An 18,674-nucleotide genomic window follows, 5' to 3' on the forward strand; every position below is an offset into this window, starting at 1 on the left:
TGGAGACGTCGCAGACACACAGAGGACTCATTATTCACATCAAATATTTCTGTTTTTACTTCCCTGCGTCTCTGCTTCTTTGCAAATTGACACACTGACAGCCTTTTCATTTGGGGGAAAAAGCAAAATAATAAGTAAGTAAAAAAAAAAAAAAAAAATGTCCTGCTGTGGACGTATTTTAGACATCTAAAAAAAAATCCATATGTTAAAATGTTTCACTATATATTTAGCATATTTTCCAACAGGGAGCTGAACTGCAAATGAAAATACTCCAATAAATGTACAAATACTTCCCTGTAAAAGTACAAATACCACAGTGAACATACTCTGTTCCGATAAAAGTACAAATACCACACATTAAAAATGCTCCGTTCCAATAAGAGTACAAATAACACAGTAAAAATACTCTGTTCCAATAAGAGATATTAAAAAATTGGATATCCCTCAAGGTTAACGACATTCCATTCCATTTCTCATATTTTTTTTTATATCGACAATCGTAATTCATCTACTTATGATATTAACATAATCATCCTCATGGTTAAATATCACATTCACTATAGCAAATAGAGAAACCCTCCTTTATTTGGTTTATAAATTATTTAAAATTATTTCTTTACATCACTTAAAAAGAAAATACATTCTAGCAAAATAGCGACAAGGATGGCAGCCTTTTATTTTGAAAGTAGCCGGAAGTTGTTCGCCTCATCGTAGCTGCTTGCCTGATACCGGCGATTCGCAGCAAAGTCCACTAGGAAGTCATTAAACTTAGTGGAATAAAGACGGAAGAATAAAGTACGTCAGTGACGTGAAACTGTCCGCGGCTGCGTTTAGAAGAGTCACGCGTTTGATTAAGAAACTGTTTTAACAGATTCGAGGCCACAGAAGTAAACGGCTAACGTTAGCTAACTACTTTTCGCCCTAATAGCTAATCTGGGCTAACTAGTATCCGCTGCTCTCTGCGCGTGGGGGGCTGGAGGGTGATTAGATGGCCGTGAGGCGGAGCACCTGGGCCCGGTCCGGAGAGCTGTGAAAGGTGGGTGTTTCGTGTTTGTATCTGCTGCTCCTTTAAAGCTAACCGTTAGCCAAGAAAACTGGAGAGCGACGACAAACACGACGTGTATCTAACGTCACTCGACCGCGTCACCTGGAAAGGTGACAACGTTGGTTTACTCGAGTACTTGTACTTTACTTGTGTATTTCCACGCTGCTGGCCACTTCTCCACTACATTTCACCTGACAGCTTTAATTATTATTATTATTCTATTTTTTTTAGCTTGTCTCTTCCAGTACAGGTGAAACCTCGTATCTCCAGGTGTGTTGATGTTTGTGTTGAACTGAAGGATGACGTTTTCCTGCTTTTTCAGCTAAATAACTTATTCAAATGCTTCTGGAGCTTTAGAGATACGAGGTTCTCTAACTACTTACAGGGTCGTATTCGGGTGATGGAAATCCTTGAAAACACTTGAATATTATTGTGGTGTTTTCAAGGTTTGAAAGGTGCTTGGCTTTAGAATAAAGTGCTTGAGACACGCAATGCAAAATCCAATAAATAAAATGAATGGACAAAAAATAAACTACTCCATCTAGAAGTCTTGAGAAAAGTGTTTCCACTACCGTAAACAACCAAAAATATTGTAATATCACTTTGAAGTTGTTTCACCCGTCTCTTGTGTTTGTGTGCAGGATGCTGCAGGGGCCGTACGGCAGCCTGGACCGGGACCGGGACCGGCCCCTCATCCGCCTCCCTTTCACCAGCTTTGCCGTGGGGACGGTGCTGCTCCCTCTGACCGGCCTCATCGCCTGCCTCTTCATCTCACTCATCTACCACTTTGAGGATGCAACGTTCACACACTGCCGTGTAAGTCAACAATCTTCTGCTTCTAGTGTGAAGTTTGAAGGAGAGCAGTTGCTGTTCGTTTCAGCTTGTGAAACCCTGAAACAGGAAGCTGTTCGTTTTAAAGAAAAAAATGTTCACTTCAAGAAATTTGCATTAGGGTGCGGTGTAAAGTTATATAAAGACTTTTTTGTTTTTTATTCGTACGTATACGAAAAACAAAAAATAAAAGCAGTATTTGAGTAATGTTGTTCTCTTACATTGTATGTTTTAAATGTTCTTCTTCTTCATTCCCTGTAATAAATAGCAAGGAAACAAACTAACTGTCATTAATGGATGTCATACTCTGAAAAATACGTCTCAATACATTTATATTTTTTTATTAAATTAAATAAATATGCAGGAAACTATCATTTATATCTGATAAGAGTAAACAAGAAAAAGTTTGAGTAAAGTTTAAAAAAAAAGAGAGAGAGAGAAAGATTTTGGTTTAGTTTAAAAAAACAAATCTAATGATAAAGAATTAACCAAAAACATACAATCTATGTAAAAGAGAGGATATGAATTATGGAAGTGGTGGGATTAAATAAGTGTATACTTCTTTCCACTCCTTCACAGACATGTGAAAAAAAACTGTATTCATTTTGCCATGTTTGAAATAAAAATCTAGATCTAAAAAAAATGTTTTTAATAAAATCGTGTTTTCCACGAAGACCCCCGTCCAAGTTTTGTGGCGAGTTGGAAGGCGGGAAGGAAGCAGCGTCTTTCGTGATTCGTGTCGATTTTGTGTCGTTCAAGCTGTTAATTCTTCACCAAACTTTCATATGAGATGATTTTATTTTGTTTTGTCTTCTCGCCAACCAGGTTTCAAACTACCTCCCGTCCATCAGCGCCGCCATCAGCCGTGTGCCGGAGCGCTACATCTGGCGCTGCTGCATCGGGCTGCACTCGGCGCCGCGCTTCCTGGTGTCCATCGCCTACTTCGGCTTCTACCGCAGACGCTTCGCCAAGAGGCTGCCGGAGCTCCTGCTGAGCGGCTTGGCTCTGCTCTGCAGCCTCGCCGAGAACACCGGCCTGCTGCTGCTCACATACGTGGCGTCCACCGAGACCTACAGTGAGTAAAGCGTTCGACGTGGACGGCGGATGCGGCTCGTCTCGAATGAAGTTGTTAAAATAACCCGTCTTTGTCTGCAGGTGTTCATAAAAACGGTTTCATCGTGTTCATCGGGAGCTCGCTGCTGCACATGCTCATCACCTGCAGACTGTGGCAGGTGATCAGGAGACACTATGTGAACCCGGAGGTAAACGAAGCTTCATCCTTTCTCTAAGCCTATAATCAACCAACAGGGAGGAATCAGAACAAATATAATAATTATATATTTTTTACACTGATATTGAAGGGAATTTATCATATTTAAAATTAAATACATTATTTTTTTATTGCAAAATAACGTATGAAAATGATTAAGTTGCGAGTACAAAATGAAAAATATTTTCTTAAGTGGAATATGATTTGTTGGTCGGGGAAATTCTGCAGCAATGCAATATTTAAACACACTTCTGCAGATTTAATGAAAAAAAAAACTGATTAAATTCATGATTCTGCCCAACGATCTGATTTTATTTATTATTTTATTTATTTTTATTTTTAGTTATATCAGAGTGTTGCGTTTTCACCCTAGGTGGCGCCAAAGAGCTGAAACGAGACAGAGTGTTACTGGTACTAGAAGTTAGTGTCCTCAAGTGGACCTTCTAGTCATGAAAGATGATTGATGACTGAATGATTTATGGATCCTTGAGGAGAGTTTCTGGTATTTGAAGTGATCAATGAGGCGTTGGGATCCTCGTGGTGGTTTTGGGAAGGTTTTTACTGGTTTTATGTCTTAAGGAATGTTTAAAGATGAAGATATTAATTGAGTGTCCAAGGGGTCCTCAGGAGATTTAATGTATATTTTCGGAGGCTTCTTGTGGTCCTTAAAGAGTTTTTGTGATGCTTGGAGACATTCAACAAGGGCTTTGTGAAGACCGTGAGGTCCTTGAGGAGGTCTTTTCGGCCCCTCATACGGCCACAGACTCACGACTTCCACGAAACCGATCGGGAACCTGACGCCGTTTTCAGGATCGGATATTAAACTGCACGTTGCAGCTGGAAACGGACGAGAACGTTCCACATTTAACTTCTGTCTCAAGGTTATTTCTGTGCTTCCCTGTTCCACGCAAAGCTCGGAGATTCGCTGCACGCCGACGCCGAGCTTCCAGGAAACCTTCCACAGCTGATTCAAAGGGAACCGCCTCTTAGTTTTTAATATTTAATGCTGCACATCCTGGAAAACCTTTTGATTATTTTTCCCTGTGAGCCCTCAAAGGTTTCTTTCTGTCCAGTTAGTTAAAGGTTTCTAATCACATGTACCTTCTCACTACCCGTAGTTTATTTTTTTTATAATTAAGGACATTTAAAAGTACCCTGAATTATCTGTTAGCATTAAAGAAAAATGCTCAATCAGGCAATACTTGTTGCTACTCCGTTGTCCTCATTGCTGCTTTGTTTATTCATATTTATGTTTATAATCTTATTTATTTATATTTAAAGTTGAGTTTATTTGGGTGTTATTTGGACAAAACAAGACTTGTTTCGAGACATTAATTGAGAAAATAATCGGCATATTAATTGATCATGTAAATCCTTACTTGCAGCTCTGAAACTTGAAATCAATTGTTTATCAAAAGAATGGTTGCCATGATCACCAGAAACCAGTTTCTCACCAAACAACTGGACGTCTGCACTTCTCCTCTTCTATAAATGAAACACAGTGAGATTCTCTCTCTCTCCGTCTCAGGAAATGACATCATACCGCTGGAAGGTGCGTCTCTTCCTGTTTAACGTCAGCTGTTGTCTGGCCGCCGCCTACTTCTTCAGACGCCACAACAAGCACTGTGAGACGGGAGGTGAGCAAGCCCCGCCCCTGACCTACAAGCCCCGCCCCCCTCATTTGTCTGTTCGTCGGCTCACTGTTGTGCTCTTCTGTTCCCTCCAGTCTACACGCTGTTTGCCGCCTTCGAGTACCTGGTGGTCTTCTCCAACATGGCCTTCCACATGACGGCCTTCTGGGACTTTGGGAGCCAAGAGGTGATCGTGGCGACGACGCCCGAAGACAAGCGATACTGAGCGGCGGCCTTCGACCCCGCGGGATTTTTCTGTTTTTTTAAAAGAAAAGGTGAAAACAAACACCAGTTTAAAAACTCTGTTTGAGGTCTCTGAACACATGAAGGTTATGTGGGGACTCGAACCTGTGACGTTATCATTCCAGCAGCACCCGCGTGCTCAAAACCGCTCCAAGCAGCGTCGTCGTGTTTGTGGATATGTTTCTTTTTAAAAAAAAAAAAAACATCAGCAGCCGCGCCGACATTTTTCACCCTGTAGCTGCTGAGTACGTGTTTGTCTACGAAAATGTTTTAAAAGATTATTTTAAAAAAATCCTTCATTGTTTAATGTCGTCTGCAACATCCGCATAAAACTCACGAAATTATGCTTCAAAGAAGATTAAATGAATTGATAAGTTTGGTGCCTTTTGATTCTACACGCAAACTTCAGTCATTTCAAGTTAGCGAGCTAGCAAGAGAAGCTAACGGCGGTGTTGGTGAAGTATCTAGTGTGTGTGTTTTACGTATTATAGCTTTAAAGTTGTACTCCATAAGATTTGAGATGCGTTGCTTCTAGCGGCCTCTCTGGCAGTAGATGGAACTGCAGGCAAGCCTCTGGAACTCATCTTCACCCAACGGTGTCAGCTGTCTCTCATCTGTGTGATGCCTTCAAATGCTCCACACACGTCTTCTTTCTCTGCCTGTTGATCCTCCATTGTGAGTCAGCAGTAATGAAATGTACCTCAAACACTTTAGACTAGAGGGAGCATGACTCAGCAGTTGGAAGCTACCGATATCCGATTACAAGTAAATGCAGCATACTTCCGTGAGTAGCTCCACCTGAGAGACCAACCGCTGCTGACTGATGGAAAAAGCTAAAACTCATTTAGAATTTTTAATGTCACCACAGACGAGGAGATCCTATTTCTGAGCAAAGCAGCAAGTACAAGCACTTTCATTAGCGGGTCACATGATCAATCACCATTATTTTAACTCACTCGTTGATGGATAGGAACTTAAACGACTAAATAGATGAAAATGTTATGGACTGTAACTTCAAATCTGACAAATGAAGAGTCGGGTTTTGGAAGACACCGTCTTGCTGGAACACGTCAATCAAACGGCGGTGAAACTTTTTAATAGTGTGTGTTAATGTTTTAATAGTTTTGACCAACACGTGTTCATATGAAAACCAGGAAGTAAAGACTTTCACTTCCTCCTGGAGAGAGAGAGAGAGACTAAATGTGTTCATTTATAGAAGAGGAGGTGGCATTTTAACGTCGTTAGCGTGTTTATTTACACTAATTTAATCAACAGCCTTTTTCTCTCTCTCCATGACGTTAAGCAACAAAATAGAAAACGTAAAAAAAAAAGTAGTAAGAGTATTAGTGCCAACTAAACTTCAATCTGCAATTATTCTCTGATTTCTTCTTTCTTATTTATGGCACTAATACTGAAAGTCCGATCTTGTTCTCCACATTTTTCTTTATACTTGAATAGAAAAATAAGAAAAAATCAAACTTTTTCAAAAGTTTTACATTATTTTCAAATTTAAAAAAAAATGAAAAATGAAAACCGATTTATTATTGTCTCTTAAACGGAAAGTTTGACCTCATTCGCAAAATGCAAATGAAACAATTATCAGCGCACAACAAAAACGCGAAATCTACGTGAGAGTATTAAAGGAGTCATAACCTGGTTTTATACGTATCCAGCCCCCCTTGGATCGCTTTGGATCAATTCGTAAAACTTATTAGAAAAAAAAAAAAAAAATTTAATCAAACATTGAGCTTGTTCTGACCCTTTTTCGTACCGCGATTTTATCACGCGAGATTACGCGCGAGGTTTTGACTGGTCCGGATGTGCATTGTATAATATGTAATGAGGCGCGCGTTGATTCGCCGCAGGAAGGACAGAGCCGGGGGGGCTTGCCTGCATGCAGACTCCAAAACATAAACAGCCCCCTGTCATGGCGCACACACTAAATGACGAACCTTACGGAATTCAGGCATTTATGTACAACCACCGCGCACTTTACATGTGAACGACGTTTTGACATCTTGCTGTTCTCTAATGGCGGCGCTTCGGCGATTTCAGGTAGCGGACGGGGCGGGGTTGGGTGGTGAAAGAGGGGTGGGCTTATGCAAGTAGCCTCCACGGTGACGTCACCGTAGGCGCAGAATCAAAATCTCGTGCTTTAGGAATGCACACCCTTGTGTGCTATTCCTGTTCGGAAAAAGAGCAGAAGCGAAAAAACGGCGCCACTTTCAAACTCCAGCCTTTCAGGCAAGTTTCAACTGAGGTCAAACACAGATATGCATGTTTTAACAAGAGAAATTGCGATTTCCTGGTGATGACTCCTTTAAAGGTCGGGCATGAGGGAAAAAACGAGGAGCAAGAATGAACTTTTATTTTGCATGTCAGTAAAGTCTAAATTTAGTACCTGCACTGCTGATTGGTTGATTCATTCTCAAAAGTTCTATGTTCATCAACAATCCAACTTAATTCTCAAAATTAAATTATTAACTCTCGTTTCTTTTCTCCTCTTAATACTCTTCTGTAAAAATCAAAGGACTGAAATTTGACTGAAACGAATCTTCGTTTCCTCCAAAGATTAAAACCAAATCAACATGAACATGGAAACTAAATAAATGCTAACAAGACGCTTCCCTGCACACGTTTCATAATGAATGCATTTGAATATAAAGTACTCTTTTATTGTGAAACAACTGCAGGAAATGATAATGAATGCATCTGAATTTAAAATGGTCCTTTATTGTGAAACAACAGCAGGAAACGACAAAGAAAACATTGAAATTTAAGAATAGATTTAGACATTTTTCAACTCTTTTTGTATGGAAGACGGGTTTGAAATCAGCTCCTTGACTACCAAAATGTAAACGTAGTAGTACTAGCAGTAGTACTAGTACCTGGAAATATACCGTTTGTTGTGAGGGTGACACCAAAGGAAAGCAAGAGTTCATCTTGTACGGTGGCCTTTAGAGGACACCTCTGACTCGTCTTCACTGCGGATGCGTTTACATATTTTTACCATAATAATAAAAATGAGAACTACATTTACAATCCTTGTTGCTTTCCTGTCTTTCTCCTCTGCTAGATTTTAGTTTCTGTGGACAAAGAAGAAAATACTTTACTGGGGTAAAAGTACAAACACTTCGCTGTGAAGTACTGCAAGTAGAAGTACAGCGTGAGAAATAGTATGTGTCAGCTGATAAAATAGTCCTCGCGTCGTTTTTCAGTGCAGGGAGGATCAAAGGGGTGTTTCATGCGAAGGCATTTAAGACAACAGACGGGTGAACGGTGTTTTTATTTGATTTTAATTATTTCTCAAAGCCTATAGTTCATTACAGCATTAAAAATGCTTTAAATTAATGCCCCCCCCAACTCAAACGAAGCCCCGTAACTTCCCCGTAATGCTGAACCCCAAATCGACTTTTTCTAACCGTTCAAAGATAAAATTCTAACTAAACAATACAAAAAACACATTTGTAGCAAAGATGTTTCCAAACAGTCTCTCAGGCAGAATCTGCGACCCAGAAACTGGAGGCTCGGCGGTCCAGGTCCAGGCTAGGCGGTCCAGGCTCTGGCCTACAGCAGGACGCAGGGCCTCTTGCTGACGGTGGGCTGCGGGTTCAGGTAGGCCCTCACCCCCTCGGCGAACACGTCCTTGATGCCGTCCTGGTTGAGGGCCGAGCACTCCAGGTAACGCACGGCGTGGATCAGGCGGGCGAGGGCGGCGCCCTGCTGGTGGCTGACGGGCGCCTGGTTCTGCTCCTTCAGCTTCCTCTGAGTCTCGCCGTCGTTCCGGAGGTCGCTCTTCGTGCCGACCAGGAGGATGGGAACGCTGGGACAATGGTGAGAAACCTGACAACGATGATCAAGTTAAATACGATGCATGGAAAAAAAAGAGCTGTACCCCTTTTTTATTATTTATTTATGTATTTTTTTTCTCAGGTCCAATATTAATGGATGCCAATGCTCTGTTATAAAATAAAAACATCGTAACGCGCATCAGATTTATTTCTTTTAAAGCTGCTGTGAAATCAAGACATCCGGCTCTCGTTCTAATCGACCAACGAATATAAACCGTAAACGAGAAGTTCATTCAGACGAGCTCGTTCTGCTTCTTTTAATCAGTACGAGCTGGGTAGACTGTGACCTCTGACCTCTGGATGCCACTTGTGTTTGACGTTCTCGTAGGAGGCGGGGCTTGAGATGGAGAAGCAGATGACGAAGACGTTGGTCTGCGGGTACGACAGCGTCCTCAGCCGGTCGTACTCCTCCTGACCCGCCGTGTCCCACAGGTTCAGACTGATGATCCTGCCGTCCACGGTCACCTGAACGCACCACACACACACACACACACACACGGTCAGTTATTTGTGTAACTATGGCGGTAAAATCAACGTATTCATCAATATGATTTTATTTAACAAACACAGACACACACACCTGGCTGCTGTAGTTGTCGAACACGGTGGGGATGTACTCTTTGGGGAAAGCTCCCGTCGTGTAGGAGATGAGGAGGCAGGTCTTCCCCACGGCGCCGTCGCCCACGACAACACACTTTATATTCTGCATGATGACCTCCGACCTCCGAGCCGTCTGCAACCTGCAACACAGTTTCATTTTTTTACATGTGGCCAAGCGAACGCAACGCGGCGGGCAATGTAGGCGGTGATGCGCGTCGTCATGGCGATATGGAACCCGTTTACCTTCGGTGAGTCTGATTGGTCCACTCTTCTCGCTCCGGTTAGAGGCACTTTGGATTCCCTCGGTTAACGGTGTCTGCTCAGAAACACGTGATGTCCCATCGTCTGACTGTGGAGGGGGGGAGGAAGAGGATGAGGGGGAAGGGGAGGGGGGAGGAAGAGGAGGAGGGGAGGAAGAGGATGAGGGGGGAGGAGGGGGGAGGAAGAGGAGGAGGGGAGGAGGGGGGAGTTTGTCCTCTGTCAGTATTTGTGTTTATGGAAATGATCGCTGCAGAAGGAAACAGTCTCCAAACAAAACAGAGATGTTATCCTGCACACACACACACACACACACACACACTTACACACACACTTACACACACACACACACCGTCAGTTTATTTAAACTTTATTTACAAACAACTGACAACTTGATAGACTCTCAACGCACTGGTAGTACTAGTACTACTACTAGTAGTAGTAGTAGTAGAACTGTTAGTAATAGTACTAGTACTGTACATGAGGCCATGTTTAGGACTCCAGTTCATGTACGAGTCCGAGGCGACGTTCCAGTCACCAAGTCATGGATCTGGATCCACCAGGACCACGTCCAAGTCCCCCGGGTCAATCCCAGGTCACAAAAGGTCGAGTCTAAATCACCTACAACCTCTCCAAGTCATGCAGGTCGTCATCCGAGTCACCAAGACCGCGTCCAAGTGTTTAGACGTCATTTCAATGACGTCCCGACCCACAAAGACCGAGTCCAGGTCCGAGTCCCTGAGGAAATGATGTCACTGACTTATATCTGAGTCTTTGGAAAGCAACGACCAACTCGAGTCTTGTTGAGGGCCAACGGGTCTCTGACGGGTTCGTTTCACAGTCCTGGTCTCAGTTTCACTGTTTCAGTGTCTCTTGTGCTGCAGAAGAGGAAACTGGGACATAAAGGACAAAGAAGGATTTGAATATGAAAAGTGAGGGGATGAATGCGACCGTGTGGACTGTGCTGAACAATAACACGTGACTGTGCAGCGTCTCCAGATGTCTGGATAGAGGACGTGGATCAGCCCAGACTCTGGGGACCAGGACCCCACCCTCCCCTCCCCGTCTCTGGGCGGAGGGTGGCTGATCTCAGCCCCGCTGGAAGCTTTTTGCTCGTAGTAATACTTTGGTAGTAGTAATACTTTATAAAGAACACCCATCAAGAGAAGACCCACAGTAGTAGTTGTAGTAGAGGTAGTAGTAATACTAGTACTATTACCACCAGTACTACTACTACTGCTAACAGTACGAGTGATCTCATACTCTCTCCTCTTCTCTACTTCGTGTGGTTAAGAGGCTCGAGTGTGAGGAGGCCTGTGACCTCTGAGGAAATACTCAGATCCTAGATGACGTTGAAGTTCTAACCCCGTATCTCAGATGGATAACGTTGTTTTGTTTTAGTTAAACAAACCTCAAAGAAAGAATTACTGTTTGGGACTACTTTCAGCAGCGGATTAATACACGTTTGGTGCTCTAGAAGTAATAGTACTGGCAGTAGCTAGTAGTGGTAGTGCTAGAAGCTAGAAGTAGTAGCTAGTAGCTATTAGTAGAAGTAATATCTTATATAGTAATATTAATATAATATATAATATACTAATAATATTAATAACCACATGAAAAGGATGCTGAATTAACTCCATAATGATGGTGATCAGTAAAACGTGCTGAGTCATGCTTTGTTAGGTCTGTCTGCAAGACCACAAGCTAACCACTATTAAAACGCTGGTTTTCTGAATGGAGTCTGGTTGATGGGTGCTATGCTAACATTGTAGCTTTGTAGCACAGACTCTCTGTCTCTCAGTCTCTGGTTTCTCCAGATAGTCCGGTCTGGTCTCTGGACTAATGTGAGCTACTATCTAGACCTCTGGGGGACCAGAGACAGTCTCTCGTTTCTCCACATAGTCTGGTCTGGTCTCTGGACTAATGTGGGCTACTATCTAGACCTCTGGGGGACCACAGACAGTCTCTCGTTTCTCCACATGGTCTGGTCTGGTCTCTGGACCAGTAATATGAAGCTGCTGAGTCACTGAAAGAAACGTTTCAAGTGTCGTAACGACGTCGTTTTGTAATTGCATGGAAGAAACGGGAAGCGTTCAGCCGAGTTTCGTGTCATTGTGGTTTAAAGTTGAAACGAACGACTTCAGTGAAGAAAAACAGCCGTAGTTCAAATGTGATGAGTCACCGTCTGGTCTCATCCAGTCTAATTACATCCACTCATTCATAATAATGAATATGTTACTCAATACTGGACCGTTTAACCTCAACATAACTTTGTATTTATCTCCTCGCTGCAGTTCCTCTCACGTCCACTGGCGCAGAACAGAGCAATGTGATGCTGTAGGTGTGAAAACAAGGAAGAAAGAACCAAACACGTTGAGGAAAAATGAGGAAGAAGAATAGAGATCAGTAACCTGTAACACGTTCATTGTGTAAAAGAAACCTTCCTCACAGTGAGAGAGAGAGATGTGTGCCCTAAAGGGGGGGGGGGGGGGCGGGGGGGGGGCATCTAGACCAGACAACAGGAACTAAAGCTCTCTTCCTGGACTTAGCTGTTAGGTTAGCATCGTAGCTAACTTAGCATTTGGCTCGGCTGCTGCCGTTCACCAATTAATTCAATTTATTCAAATTGAATGTGTTGAGCAACTAAATAAAAGCACTGACTGAAACCAGGACACCAAACACAATACTGGACCAGACCAGGACTAGAACACTGGAGAATACTGGACCAAACCAGGACTAAACCACTGGAGAATACTGGACCAAACCAGGACTAAACAAATGGAGAATACTGGACCAAACCAGGACTAGAACACTGGAGAATACTGGACCAAACCAGGACTAAACCACTGGAGAATACTGGACCAAACCAGGACTAAACAAATGGAGAATACTGGACCAAACCAGGACTAAACCACTGGAGAATACTGGACCAAACCAGGACTAAACAAATGGAGAATACTGGGCCAAACCAGCACTAGAACACTGGAGAATACTGGACCAAACTGGGGCTAAACCACCACGGGTTGGCTTAAAATGACTATGAAGTTGAAACCAAAACAAACAAAAATGTAACGAAAGTACACTAGGGACACTAACATCGGCCTCCTGGGTGAAAGTCCTGTGTTTCGTGACCCGTCCACCACCCAGGCCTCCTCCCTACGTGGACTTTTATGGTGACTGACATCCAATAAGGCATCTTCAGGGAGACGCTGAAAAGACCGGCCTCGTATGTTTCAGGAACCACCAGCCAGCGTTGGTTTCGTCTCGTCAGCTGTGTCCCTTCTTGGTATTTTTATTCTACGCTGCTGGTTTAGGACGAGTCTCCTGACCCGCAGAGGAACCGAGTCATCCTGCTGCTGAAGCTCTGACGGGAAAAGCTCTAAAATTAGAGCTGTGAGGTTCACAGAATGGGTTCACATCTTTCAATAATGTGAAAATAAATCTCCATTTGAGAGAAGAGACACCTGCTCTGCAAAAACGTATTATTAAAAGACTAAAATTGGCAATATACATGTACGAGACTTGAACCAGGTGGTGAAAACAACAGGAACAAATAAACGAGAGTGAACTTGTGAATGCTGTCTGTGCTTCTATAGTCCTCGTTAACAAACATGTTAAACATTAACAAGCAGAGCAACACATTCGACCCAAATTCACAAAAGAATTTGGGTCAAACCGAGACAGAAATACCAGAGAATGTTGGATCGAGCCGGTGCTGAAACACTGGAGAATAATGGATCAGACTAGGACTAAAACACCAGACAGAACTGGACCAAACCAGGACTAAAACACTGGAGAATAATGGATCAGACCAGGACTAAAATACTGGAGAATAGTGGATCAGACCAGGACTAAAACACCAGAGAGAACTGGACCAAACCAGGACTAAAACACTGGAGAATAATGGACCAAACCAGGACTAAAACACTGGAGAATAATGGACCAAACCAGGACTAAAACACTGGAGAATAGTGGATCAGACCAGGACTAAAATACTGGAAATAGTGGACCAAATCAGGACTAAAACACTGGAGAATAGTGGACCAAACCAGGACTTAAACAATGGAGAATAGTGGACCAAACGAGGACTTAAACACTAGAGAATACTGGATCAGACCAGGACTAGAACACCATAGAAGACTGGATCGAACTTGTAGTGGGTTAGTGTTGCATACCAAGCATGTCAGGGTTTTAAGGGGGGGCAGGTCTGACAGATGAGCAGTCAGACAGGTTGGAAACAAACCTCCAGTGAACATTTAACCCACTCTGGTTGAAGGTCACGCTGACCAGTAATAATATCGTTATAGCAACACAATAACTGAACTGTGGGTCAAAGCAGGAAGTGGGTCCCTACGCTGATATGGATGTTTGCAACAGACAGTTTATTGTTTAATGTTCAGTTTCTCTTCCACATGAATCTGGCGACTTGAGTTTCTTCTTCTTCAGCGATGCCCCCCGTGTTCTCGGGTGACGTCCCCCCAACGTTTACCTTCCGCATGCAGCGTTTCCTGACCCCCCCCCCCCCCCCCCCACAGTCAGACGCCTCGGCCAAAGAGGAACTGCTCTGTGTTGAAACCGAAACAGGAAGGGTTAGTCCACGGCCGTGTTCATCCAGCAGCTGAGACCACTTATACCAGAGCCTCAGAAAACCTGGTCTTCAGTTCACTGGCAGGTGCAGTTCTGGTCTTTAACCCCAGTGATTATTAGACCAAACCAGGACAGACAATACTGGACTAAACCAGGACTAAAACACCAGATAATACTGGACTAAACCAGGACTAAAACACCAGATAATACTGGACTAAACCAGGGCTAAAACACTAGATAATACTGGACTAAACCAGGACTAAAACACCAGATAATACTGGACTAAACCAGGACTAATACACCAGATAATACTGGACTAAACCAGGACTAAAACACCAGATAATACTGGACTAAACCAGGACTAAAACACCAGATAATACTGGACCGAACCAGGACTAACACACCACATAATACTGGACCAAACCAGGACTAAAACACCAGATAATACTGGACTAAACCAGGACTAACACACCAGATAATACTGGACTAAACCAGGACTAAAACACCAGATAATACTGGACTAAACCAGGACTAAAACCAGATAATACTGGACTAAACCAGGACTAAAACACCAGATAATACTGGACTAAACCAGGACTAAAACACCAGATAATACTGGACCAAACCAAGACAAAAAGACCAGATAATACTGGACTAAACCAGGACTAAAACACCAGATAATACTGGACCGAACCAGGACTAAGACACCAGATAATACTGGACCGAACCAGGACTAAGACACCAGATAATACTGGACTAAACCAGGACTAAAACACAAGATAATACTGGACCAAACCAAGACAAAAAGACCAGATAATACTGGACTAAACCAGGACTAAAACACAAGATAATACTGGACCAAACCAAGACAAAAAGACCAGATAATACTGGACCGAACCAGGACTAAGACACCAGATAATACTGGACCAAACCAGGACTAAGACACCAGATAATACTGGACCAAACCAGGACTAAGACACCACATAATACTGGACCAAACCAGGACTAAGACACCACATAATACTGGACCAAACCAGGACTAAAACAGTCTAATGCTGGATACAAAATGAGTCATAATTTGGTATTTCCAGTTTTTGACGGCGGTATGATTCACCACGTTACTCGGTGCTCACGAACACATCTCATTCTCACTTCCTGTTTCATTCTGGGAACCCTGAAAATGCCCAACTTGACCTCCATATTTCCGATTCACATCTGAGCATGTGCGACTGTGTGATGTCATCTCGATTAATCAGCGTTTTATTTGTACCTATCACCACAGTTCATTAAGATATAATTTATATTTTTACTGATCGGTTTAGAGTTTATTATATCTTCCTGTACTATACCTGTGTATTTGACCTTTTGTTGCTTTATGATTATATTCACCACACTCATCCACTATTAATATTTATTATTGTGATTATTATTAATTTTATTTTTATTGTCATTACTTTTTTAATTAATCCCTTTATTTAGTCAATAAAAATAAAAAATAACACTAAATGTGCGATGTGACAGAAAGCTCCGGAACAGCTACTAAATGGACCCAATGTTGAGATTGTTCCTCAACTCTCGTTTCCAACATCAATATTAAACGATAATTAAGGGTAAATCTCATCTTTTAAGGAGAAATCCTCAAGATGGAAAGTTTCAGCTCCAGCTGAACGCCGATAAAGGTCATGTGATGCGATAGAAAGCTCCGTAAAAAGCTACCAAATGGTCCTTACCATGAGCTTGTTTTATAAAAATAGACACTTTTACTGGAGTAATGATAATACTACACTCTACTATAATACATCTAGTATTTATATAGTATTCTTAAAATATGTTCCTTTAATATTTTTCTTTATTATTCTTGTATTTTCTCAGACTTTTTTTTTTTTTAAGACATTGCAGAATTTTTTTCACACAGCCTGGAAAACTAAAAATGATTCTTATTAGTGACTTTTAATTTCTAAAATCTTACTAAATTATTTATAACCACAAATTGGACTTCATAGTCATTTTAAGGTCAATTAGTGTAGCTAATTGTTTTTCTAATTGCTATTTTTTTAATTCAGTATTCAACTAAAATATACAAGAATTTAACAACACGTGGCATAAGTTTTTTTTAATGAAGATGCATATTATGCTAAATGTATTTATCATAACATCTATTACAGCACTGTTAATGTGCAAATAATGTTATGACGGTTTTCAAAATAAATATTGTGTAGTTATCAGAGTAATTCTCCTCTGATGTACCTGGAAGTAGAAGTTTATATCTAGTAGAGTACTACTGTGATGTTTTTACAGTAATCCCATACTATTGTAGTACTTCCTCAGTACCTAGTTGTACTTCTGTAGTATTAACCTAGATGCTACTTCACTTCATGTTTCTCCACTACAGTTTTTCTGTGATATTCTAATATTTACTTTGACATAAAAACTATAATACTCCTGTAATATTTCAGATATTACCTCGCTCTTTACCCAGTAAGTACTTCTATTGAACGTAAAAGTATTTATGTGATATTCTAATATTTCCTCAGACCTATTGGCTATGATTTTTTAGTAGTACTACTCATAGTATTTCTGTGTATACCCTCCACTGTTACGTCATTGTATTGATGAGATATTGATTTATGAACCGTTATGTGATGATGTACCTGGAGCTGTTACTTTCTCACACGCACACACGCACACACACACAGACACACACACACACTGGGAGTGGTCGCGCTTCATCCCCAGTTTCCCGCAACAGCGTCAGCAAACACACAAACAAGCTTATCGATCCGCCGGAGAACCGATCGATCAGCTGACGGGAATTAAAGCCCGGATCAATAAGGAAAAGTTTGGACATAGTGAGAAGACACACACACACACACACACACACACACACACACACACACACACACACACACACACACACACACACACCGTTGCTCGGTTGATCCCGCAGCACCGGGGCGGATGAACAGACTCACCGGTCATCAGTCCTCCTCTCCGGCCTCGCAGCTACGCTCAATCCCGCTGCCCCGCTGTGGATGCGTGTGTGTCAGTGTGCGTGCGTGTGTGCGTGCGTGTGCGGGAGTGGACGGGCGGGTCTAACGAAGAGGAGGAAGTCCGAGAGGAGAGAGAGAGAGAGAGAGGAAGTGGTGGAGCGAGTTTGAGGAAGTTTACTGAGCGTGCGCGCGCGCGCGCGCGTGTGTGTGTGTGTGTGGAAATAACTGGGTCTTTTCTGTTTGTTCAGTGCAAAGTTGAGAAATGCGCACGTCAACCAGAAGCCCCGCCCACAGCAGATTGATTGACGGGTCTGTAGACACTAAAGTGTTAAAGGACCAGTTCCACTTTTAGTGAACTCGACTGAAGGGGTTCAGACCGGGACGCGGCCCACGACACTCTTCTTGTGGTCATGTTGGATGTCAGTGATCATTTGGTGTCCCTTTGTGTTCATTTTTTGATCACTTTGTGCCCATTTGTGATCATTTTGCATCCCGTTGTGATCATGTTTTAAATCATTTTGCATCCCGTTGAGGACGTTTTGCTTCTGTCTGTTTTCTCTGAGCTCAAGTTTGTGTCTCATGGATGTCTCGCATATCGTTGTGGTCATTTTGCTTCTGTGTCTTTTTTATGTTGTTGTGATCATTTTATGCCTTTGTGATCATTTTGCATCCCGTTGTGTTTCTGACTGTCTATTTTTTGTCTCTTTGTCTTTAGTCTCTCTCTGTTTGTGTCCCTTTGTGGTTGATTTGTGTCCTTTTTATGGTCATATTGAGCACCTTTGTGATAATTTAGTGTCCATTTGATTTTTTTTTGCCTCTTCGTGGGTGTCTCTCCTTCCTTTGTGATCATTTTGTGTCCCTTCATGGTAATTCTGTGTCCCATGTTGTCATTGTTGGTCTCATTGTGATCTTTTAGTGTCCTGTCATGATCATTTTGTCTCCGGTTATTATAATTTTGTGTCTCATTGTGATCATTTTGTGTCCCTTTCTGATAATTTCTCTTTGTGATCATTTGGTGTCCCTTTGTGATTATTTCAGCTGGCCGGCTGGTACCACCATCGCTGAAATCAAACAGATGATATGTTGTAGTTTCTTTCTTTCCTCAAATGTACTTATTGTAAGTTGCTTTGGACAAAAGTGTCTGTTAAATGTCCTAAATGTAAATAAATGTAAATGTCTGGACCCGGTAGACCCGTTGACCCAGCACCTCCAGACTCTGGTCTTCATGGACTGGGACAGTGTTGTTTTGTATCTCAGTGTTCAGGGAGTGTTCTGCCTGCTTGCACCGCCTCTCTCTGGCCGCTGGGTGGCGCCATCACACTGCTGCATCAGACGGATGCTGCCTTACAGCGCCGTCGGAAATCAGAC

The 18,674-nt window shown here is 42.3% G+C and overlaps 2 protein-coding genes across 3 annotated transcripts; one reads left to right on the plus strand and one right to left on the minus strand.

The window, feature by feature from the left end:
• Window positions 1–603: 603 nt before the first annotated feature.
• On the plus strand, window positions 604–7,340 carry pgap2 (post-GPI attachment to proteins 2). Its single transcript, XM_084028280.1, has 6 exons — window positions 604–1,036; window positions 1,687–1,861; window positions 2,702–2,951; window positions 3,032–3,138; window positions 4,675–4,783; window positions 4,873–7,340. Exons 2-6 carry the CDS (start codon window positions 1,688–1,690, stop codon window positions 5,001–5,003), a joined length of 771 nt encoding a protein of 256 aa, XP_083884406.1. The 5' UTR covers window positions 604–1,036; window position 1,687; the 3' UTR covers window positions 5,004–7,340.
• A 393-nt stretch (window positions 7,341–7,733) lies between these two features.
• rhogb (ras homolog family member Gb) lies at window positions 7,734–17,447 on the minus strand. 2 transcript variants are annotated; one of them, XM_084028281.1, is made up of 5 exons: window positions 17,289–17,447; window positions 9,715–9,820; window positions 9,452–9,611; window positions 9,166–9,336; window positions 7,734–8,863 (listed from the first exon to the last, which is right to left on the minus strand). In XM_084028281.1, the coding sequence occupies exons 3-5, from the start codon at window positions 9,578–9,580 to the stop codon at window positions 8,588–8,590; spliced, it is 576 nt and encodes a 191-aa protein (XP_083884407.1). In that variant the 5' UTR covers window positions 9,581–9,611; window positions 9,715–9,820; window positions 17,289–17,447; the 3' UTR covers window positions 7,734–8,587. The 2 variants fall into 2 exon arrangements, with proteins under 2 accessions (XP_083884407.1, XP_083884408.1); XM_084028282.1 differs by having other exon boundaries at window positions 17,242–17,364.
• Window positions 17,448–18,674: the final 1,227 nt, after the last annotated feature.

Source organism: Eutrigla gurnardus (assembly GCF_963514095.1).
Source record: "Eutrigla gurnardus genome assembly, chromosome: 15".
Taxonomy (NCBI): Eukaryota; Metazoa; Chordata; class Actinopteri; order Perciformes; family Triglidae; genus Eutrigla; species Eutrigla gurnardus.

Excerpts from the sequence above, each read along its gene's own strand:
- pgap2 (XM_084028280.1), top strand. The coding sequence starts at position 1,688 with ATGCTGCAGGGGCCGTACGGCAGCCTGGACCGGGACCGGGACCGGCCC. Across the intron at positions 1,862-2,701 it reads CAACGTTCACACACTGCCGT|GTTTCAAACTACCTCCCGTC; the intron begins GTAAGTCAACAA and ends CTCGCCAACCAG. Across the intron at positions 2,952-3,031 it reads GGCGTCCACCGAGACCTACA|GTGTTCATAAAAACGGTTTC; the intron begins GTGAGTAAAGCG and ends CTTTGTCTGCAG.
- rhogb (XM_084028281.1), bottom strand. The coding sequence starts at position 9,580 with ATGCAGAATATAAAGTGTGTTGTCGTGGGCGACGGCGCCGTGGGGAAG. Across the intron at positions 9,337-9,451 it reads TCGACAACTACAGCAGCCAG|GTGACCGTGGACGGCAGGAT; the intron begins GTGTGTGTGTCT and ends TGGTGCGTTCAG. Across the intron at positions 8,864-9,165 it reads AACACAAGTGGCATCCAGAG|GTTTCTCACCATTGTCCCAG; the intron begins GTCAGAGGTCAC and ends CATCGTTGTCAG.